Raw genomic sequence first — 8,566 nt, forward strand, 5'->3', positions numbered from 1 at the left:
AATTAATCAGTTTCGTGCATCCCTTTAGGCCTGCTCTCAATTTATTTTACACTAAATCCCATTCCACTTTCACGGGCTCATGCTGACAAGTCTTATACTGGGGACCTTAGCGTTACAGCAAAAAGAGGAACCCTTCACTGGTACCCCTTACCACACACACACACACACACACTCGCTCACTCACATGTTCATGTATGTGTATAACACCAATATATATATGTGTGTGTGTGTGTGTGTCTATGTATATATGTGTATACCTGCAGAGAGCTGGTCATAATATCAAGTTTTTAGAGTAAAGGTTAGAGTAAAGTGTTAAGTTGCTCTGGTATGAGAGCATCTGCTAAATGCCAAACTGTAAATTGTAAAGGCAGTACACTCCTGTGTCCGTTCTTGTCAAGGGCAACAGGCTACAACCGTAGGCTCAATATTTTGGTAGATATAGCCCCCTGTGTATTGGTATCATCTTACAGACTTAACAAAAGTATTGCTCGACAAAAAATGGTTGATTTCTTAACCTGGCAGAACAAGACCAAACACTTGGCCAAAATGATTAAAGAGATCCATGGCCGCACATAGACATAATTATGTATTTTAAAGCACTTTGATGTGATTGTATTAGTTAGGTGGCACAACACACCTGACAACACACTCTAGCTCTGTCCCTTGTAACCGGGAGGTGACCTCAGAAGTGGCTTTGGGTTTGGGGGATATGACGAACGTCCAGCATGCTGTACTCAGACAAAATCTCCAGGCTAAATCTCAGGATTTCTGCATACCTGTTGACCAGCGTACTCTGTCACCAAATTGCTTTTTAATTGAACGAGATGGTAATCAGGGCTTTTTTTCTTTATCAGTGGTAATTAAGGCCCGTAATAGAGGCCGTAATCACCAATTTTTAATCGCTCCCTCAGAATTACAAATGAAGTGCTCTCCTTTGAACGAACACTGAAGCGAAATAGGCTAGGTGACTTAATGCATTTTAATCTAATCACAATGAGTGACCACCAAGAGCCATGATACCACGCTGCATTAAGGGCAATTACAGCCATACTGTACAGAAACAGCGTATGTGACATACAGTAGCCTATAATACAAAATAAAAAAATAAAAAAAAACCTTATGATTTCAGTTGCAGATTTGATATTACTGCCTGTGAGTGGCTACAAGTAAACTGGATGTGGGTTGGTCTTGATTTTTCTGTTGAGCTAGAACTGAAATATCTCACTAATAACACACAGAGTATTGGAACATTGATCTATATCAATTGACAGGATCTGATATTGTGTTATACTATGTCTGTGGTCTATTGTCTACGGTTTGTGGTTTATGGTCTATGGTTTTTGTTTTGATCCCCTATTCCAATAGGTTTGTGAATGTGCCTCAAAAGCAGATGCGCGTGATGTGTACAAAGCCTGCAAAACAATTTAGGGAGGAAAGAGAAGAAGCGCCCTCTAGCTGTGAAAAGGTTTCCAAATTTTTCTCAAGTGCTTCAATTGATCGCTGTCAAAACAGTATTCCTGGGACCAGAGCCATCCCTGGGCCACCTGTATTTACAATATTGAAAAGAGTTAATTATTTATGTTTAACTGTACATTGTATAATCTATTTATATGAAATATAATAACAATATATATTTTTCAAGTTCAGGACTAATGGCACACTGACACCAATTTGTTATATAATTATATATAGGACCTATATCTTCTTTCACTGAAATTGAAAATCAGAATGTGACAAGACTTAGGCTCAAGTTATTCTCAAATGATTAAGAATATGTTTATACTTAAAATAAACGTGTTTGGTGCTTAAATGCATCTTGTTTACATAATTTCTACGAAAGTGATACACATAAAATCAGTTAGCACAATTCATTTACGTAATCTGAATATCAAACAATTAAATGCACTAAACAAATGGACATTTCCCCCTTAGTTACTACGCAGTTCTGTGAGAGAGAGGGTGAGAGAGAAAACGTGTGTGTGTGTGTGTGTGCGTGCGTCCGTGTGTGTGTGTGTGTGTGCGTGTGTGTGTGCTTGCGTGCGTGTGCGTGCCCGCGCCCGCGTATGTGTGACATCAAGGCTTTGGACTGCTGGCGCACAGTTAGGTTTAGAGTCAAAGTACAGTGAAGCCCCCCAGCACCTCGCGACTCAAAACGATGCCGCGCTAAGACCGGGGTGCGCGCCCCGTTGGAGCGACTTTATTAGCAAAAGTCTGCCTTGCATGCGTCTAACCAATCAGAAAATGACGAGAGAGTCACTGTTGTCGAACATACGTATAGTTTCCAACGACGCATGGATATTTGGAACTGGACTAAAGCAAGATGAAATACGCCCTCAGTGTTAAACTCTGAGGGAAGGAGTTCTCTCAGATGTTCTCTCTGATCAAACACACAAGAATGACCACTTTCGGCACTGTAATTTGTAAACGCATACCAAGATGAAATTTGGCAAAAGTGTTTGTATCATAAACGTAGGTGGTACCAAGTATGCGTTTTCAAAGGATGTGATCAAGGATTTCCCTTTGAGGAGGGTAAGCCGTCTTCACAACTGCGCCTCGGAAAGTGAAGTGTTAGAGGTCTGCGATGATTATGACCGGGAGAGAAACGAGTTCTTCTTTGACCGACACTCCGAAGCTTTTGGCTTTATCATGCTGTACGTCAAGTACGGCAAGCTGCGGTTTGTCCCACAGATGTGTGAACTGTCGTTCTATAACGAAATGATTTATTGGGGATTGGAAAGCTCCCATTTGGAGTTTTGCTGCCAACGGAGACTTGATGATCGGATGTCGGATACGTATACACACTTCACCGAGGAGGACCACAAAAAAGAGGATGAGTCCAGGGCGCAGGAAAAGGGTCGCGTTGGAGCGAAAAAGGACGCAAAGTGGCTTGAGAGGATGCGGAGGACTTTTGAAGAACCCACATCGTCAGTTGCCGCTCAAATTTTAGCCTCTGTGTCCGTCATTTTTGTCATTGTGTCAATGGTGATTCTTTGCGCGAGCACTTTGCCAGACTGGAAAACTGCTGAGAGCAACGTCGTGGAGGAGCACAGGTACACAGACTCTTTAGAGCATCCATCCGGGTATCTATGTTTTCTTTCTAGTCCCAACTTTCTTTTAATACGCATGCCACAATTTCCTGTAGAACAAAAAGCAGGGAAATGTTTCAATAACGATGTATATATTAATGTTTTATACTAATAATATTTCCACTCTTAAGTACAGCAGCCTGGAAAGACGGGCTGTTTCTGTCACGACTAGGGGCTGTCTCAAATCCCTGCTGAGGGTTACAGTTAGACCTCGAGGGGGTCGACTAGTACTTAATTTATATGAAATATTCGTTGAACTTCAAGGAATGTTCTGATCCGAATTCATCAAGGAGCTTCAAGGAACGCTTTGACCCGAATACATCTTCCTGATGTTCTTGTCCGACATTGTGATCCTGTCTGTTCAGTATTAAGTTACATCTTTCCTGATGCGATGTTCCTTCATGTGTTTGTTTCACCACAAATGACGTCGTTTATTAATCACATAATGTGAGCATGAAAATCAATGTCATGTTTATTGTGTGAGTTTTTTTCTTGTCAGAGTTCTCAACTGTTTGTCTTTTATCTTTCAGCATTAAAAGGTGCATACAAATGTTCCATAGTCTAGAGCCGAGATATACTGTGGAATCAAGCAAGTAGGACTTAACAGTTCTGTTTCTGTCCTGTGGTCGAAAATGCATATTTCACGCGCTCACAGTACATGTAAAATATATATTTTGAAAAGGGGGGCACTGAGTATAGCGCGTGAGAGCTTAACTTCCAGTACAAACATTAAAATGAACAGGTTCTCTCCAAGGTGCTGAATCCACACTGAAAGCAAAGTAAGTGTTGGAGCACTTATTAAATTGTTTCCGAGCTCATTCATTAACGATATTTTTATCATAAAAACATTAATTCATTATTAGTTAAATACAGATGAATATGAACAACTGGTAATTACTTTCAATTTCAACTTATTAACATATATAACAAATCGCACAATTTGACGTGTAGCCTGTCACGAAAGTGGGCAGCGTTAATGTCAACTTCTCAGATGACTGACAGCGGCGCACTTTACTTTACTTTGAAGTGATCGAAATAGTTAAGTTTATTACATGCAGTCTATTAAAGAACTGTTGCTGTTTACATGCCTGAAACCTAATTTTGACCTTGAATATGTAGTCGCTAATTTTTTTCTCTGAACGCATCGTTTATCATCTGCTCTTTAACTTGTGTGTCTGTGTGTCTTGTATCCATAAATGCCACGTGGACTGCTCTGAAGGTACTGATACCTGAGGAACACCCGGACATATTTAAGTGTCTCTGTGTCTGTGTATGTGTGTGTTATGTGCGTGAACTGAGATCATTGAAAACTTGGAGTTATCACAGGCAGCATACACTGGCGGCTGTTATTCTCTCTTTCGATTCCCATGCTATTTAACCACGTCATACTTGTTAGTTTCAAAGCTTCCATATTACTCAAGCACAGCATTCTTATCGGTGATTTGGTGTCAATTAATCATCGATAATTAAGCACTGGTTGAGATGAAAGTATCACGTTGCTTTCAATTATCTTAGATACTCATAGGGGTTCTCTCTCTCTCTCTCTCTCTCTCTCTCTCTCTCTCTCTCTCTCTCATTTCGCATTCAACCTTTTCGTACAGCTGGGGCACATCCCCGCTCAAGTCAATGGCCCATGTCACTGTTTCAGTTGTACTAGTTAATGCTGTGTTATCATGTTCTTGCTGAGCTTGTTCAGTGCACAGTCTATTTAATGTGTGCTAAAATACTGTAAATCATTAAAATGTGAGACTTTATTTATCAAAACCTCTCTCCCTTGACTGGGCACTGAACAGTAGCTGATAAGCTGTTATATAATTTTTTTTTTTTAATTTTTATATATATTTCAACACTCTAAGGCCAGGCAACACTTTCCTCAGTATTCCATAAAGGTCAAAAGTTTATGTACTTAACCAGCTGTTGTACCCATGTGCAATTTGCCTTAGGTCTGTCAGTCTTTTAGATCAATCCATTCAGCAAATTTAAGTTTTATCAGTTAATACTATTTAATTAATCTCAGGCAGTATAATTAGTGGAAAACATTCTTCAACATGTCTTCTCGCTCAGTACAGAGCAGCATACACAGTGTCTCTTGGCCTTATAGGGTTTTTACAGCATTGCATGGTTAATGTGGTAATTAAACCTCACGCTGCAACAGTAAACCGTCAAAATAAACTCAGTAATCAATATGGACTTGAAATGCAAATGTTGTATATTTTACTATGCCTGTGTTGGAGAACATGGCTTTCAAAGATACCATGAGGTGGTTTAATTGTACATGCATTGCACAAACATATAGCGATGTATCCACATTGAAAATAATATATTTCAAAGGTTTTGATCATAATCACTTTAAATACATCATGTGTGATCAGGTGATTGGTAATACATACAAGCTAATAAGCAGCATAAGGAGTAGTGAGAATAGGGTTTTTTTTTCCCCTACCGTCATTAGCTTTGTTTATTTATCATGGCATTTACCATAAGTCTGCTATGGCTAGAAAATACATTTAAATGCAAGTCTTAATGCAACTGCTGTGTGTTGCTACATAAAGTAGGCTAATCTCATTTAATCTCAATGTTCAATAAGACACTGCTTTGTCTTTAAGATTGGTCTTTACTTTCTTTTGTGGCACTCTAGAGTTAAACTACGTTTGCGTTTCACTTTGTCTCAATAACTTTTTTCCCTTTTCTTCCCTCATTGCCTTGCGTCTGTGAAGGATCATTGAGGCAGTGTGCATCGGCTGGTTCACGGCAGAATGCATCGTTCGCTTCATCGTATCGAAGGACAAGTGCGAATTCGTCCGTCGTCCCCTCAACATCATCGACCTGTTGGCCATCACGCCCTACTACATCTCCGTCACCATGACGGTTCTGACGGGAGAGAACTCGCAGCTGCAGAGAGCCGGCGTGACTCTGCGGGTTCTGCGCATGATGCGCATCTTCTGGGTCATCAAACTGGCGCGTCACTTCTTGGGCTTGCAGACCCTGGGCCTGACGTTACGCCGCTGTTACCGGGAAATGGTTATGCTCCTGGTCTTCATATGCGTCGCTATGGCCATTTTCGGAGCTCTGGCCCAGCTGCTGGAACACGGGCTGGACCTGGAGTCCGGGAACGAGGACTACGCCAGCATTCCGTCTGCCTGTTGGTGGGTTATTATCTCCATGACGACTGTCGGCTATGGAGACATGTATCCCATCACTGTGCCTGGGCGAGTGCTGGGCGGCTTATGTGTGGTGAGCGGCATTGTACTCCTGGCCCTCCCCATCACCTTCATCTACCACAGCTTTGTGCAGTGCTACCACGAGCTCAAGTTTCGTTCGGCACGTTGCTCCAGGAGCCTGTCCACCGAGTTCCTCAACTGAGAGGAACATCACACCGAACCCTCTGACTCTGGACTAAACCTGTTGCCGTTTTCTATTTTCTATCTGAAATGTAGGCTCTTTGGTTGATTAAACTGGTTCTCTTGATTAATTAGCTTGATCCACTTCAGTAATATAATGTAGTAGTTTACTACTACTAGACAAAGCGGAAGAGATAGAGACATATTTCTTCATATACGTATATATATATATATATATATATATATACACACACACACACACACACACACATATATATATATATATATATATATACACACACATACATACATATATACTTTTCCCTGTTAAGTTGGGATAATAAAAAGATGGATGTAGGTACATTAGTGTCATGTAAACGCAGGGTCTGTTAGTTGTTTTATGTGTCAGAACCTTAGAAGGATGATGGGGGAGGCTGCCATGGTGACAGTTGCTTTTCTGGCCAGATGTCCCTGACGGGGGGACTCTGCCGGAGGGCAGCTTTGTCGTGTCAGTCAGATACCTTCAAAAGACTCAGCTGAGAAACTGAGCAGCTTCTCTCTCAGAGCCTTACAGACATGGGTTTATTATCCTTTCAGTGTGGCATCCAGCCACCAAAGGGATTTTGCATTCTGAATGCCATTTGCAAACCCACAGTTCTTGGCAAGGACATAAGAGAGGCATCATTTAATGATCTGCGTTTCTCAGAGATATCTTTTTTAATTGCAGTATCTGCATTTAAGATGATTATATGTACGAGAAGTTTGTGATATCGTCTTTAAGTGGTTTGTCAAAGAGTGGATCAAAATCGCCACCCTTTTCGACATAATTATTCGTTTTCTTAATTGAATGTGACAGGAGCAGAGCTTATTGATATGAGTATACAGTTTAAATCTGAATGATTCAATTTACACCAGCTAGGATTTTTTACCCCATGTAAACTGTAGAGCAGAATCCATTTTTTGTGACCAAGACCAGAGAGAGAAAAAGGGAGATAGATAGAGATGGAAAGAGAGAGAGAGAGAGCGAGACAGAGAGAGAGAGAGAGAGGGAAAGAGAGAGAGAGAGAGAGAAAGAGAGAGAGAGAGAGAGAGAGAGAGAGAGAGAGTGGGCTGTGTAGGCAGCTTGGTAAAGTGGGGCATGCTGAGCCACAGAGCGAGAGAGTGTGTCACACAGAACTGGGTGGTTTGGATAACGCCATGCAGTGCAGACAGATTTTTTTTCAACCAATACCTTTCACCTACGTGTCTCCTCATCTGCTCATCTGCTTCTTCTGACTGGAGCAGGGCGTGGCCCTGAGGCGTGCGTTTGGTCACATTTCACGCGAGCCTCTCTTCAAAAATGCTCCCGTAATGCACCCAAAAAAAAAAAGTTTTGGAGAGACGTCTGTCGATGACAGCAGCCTCGGGGCACCGATCCTCTCCACGGTGTTGCCTGCACCACCCAGTTCTCCTCGATTCACTGTCACCTCCTCGTTTTAGTGGCTCTTTTGTGCTCCACTTTTACTCCAGAACTCCAGACTGAAAGTACAAAGCGATTCGATGCCGTTTTAGGCTTTCATCAGCTGGGACGCTTGTAACATTCTATGTCGTGATCATTCTCTAAACTGCGTACAAGTGAATTGGTAGGCAAAACGTTCTTCATGTTTGTGATTTTCCAGTAACGGTACAGATCGATGTGGTTTTGCCCTCTCGCTGAAGAAAACTGGTGTGTTGGAAAAAAAAAAATGCTTTGAGTTCCATGGATATTTAATGAACGCTGAATCAATTGCTGACTCATGTTCAAAACAACAATGCTGCTCTCTGGGGGGGGGGGGTTCTTGGTTTTGACTGTAACCAGCCACGATAATACCAAACTTTTATTACAGTAGAGATTTTCAATATTGATGACTGTAAATCCATATTCATTTTCCATGTTTGAAATTGTCTCGGTGCATAATGCGCCAACTGTGGTTATGTTGACTTTGTTCTTTAATGTTATTTGTTTTTCTTCCTGTATCTCAAAGTTAACTGTCAGAGGCTTGTTTTCCACGAAATCTTTGCCGCACGCCTGTTTTTCTTTTTCTGATCTCACGGTTCTTTTTCTCCCTGCATCAAGTGCTTCTTTTTAGAAAAAAAAATATGAGTATGATTACATGTAGC

At 41.3% G+C, this 8,566-nt stretch overlaps 1 protein-coding gene across 2 annotated transcripts; it reads left to right on the forward strand.

Annotated features, from left to right (window-relative positions):
• Window positions 1–2,421: 2,421 nt before the first annotated feature.
• On the forward strand, window positions 2,422–6,449 carry LOC115810823 (potassium voltage-gated channel, subfamily G, member 3). 2 transcript variants are annotated; one of them, XM_030772846.1, is made up of 2 exons: window positions 2,422–3,050; window positions 5,804–6,449. In XM_030772846.1, the coding sequence occupies exons 1-2, from the start codon at window positions 2,437–2,439 to the stop codon at window positions 6,447–6,449; spliced, it is 1,260 nt and encodes a 419-aa protein (XP_030628706.1). In that variant the 5' UTR covers window positions 2,422–2,436. The 2 variants fall into 2 exon arrangements, with proteins under 2 accessions (XP_030628706.1, XP_030628705.1); XM_030772845.1 differs by having other exon boundaries at window positions 2,437–3,080.
• Window positions 6,450–8,566: the final 2,117 nt, after the last annotated feature.

This window comes from Chanos chanos, chromosome 4, assembly GCF_902362185.1.
Source record: "Chanos chanos chromosome 4, fChaCha1.1, whole genome shotgun sequence".
In the NCBI taxonomy this organism is placed as follows: Eukaryota; Metazoa; Chordata; class Actinopteri; order Gonorynchiformes; family Chanidae; genus Chanos; species Chanos chanos.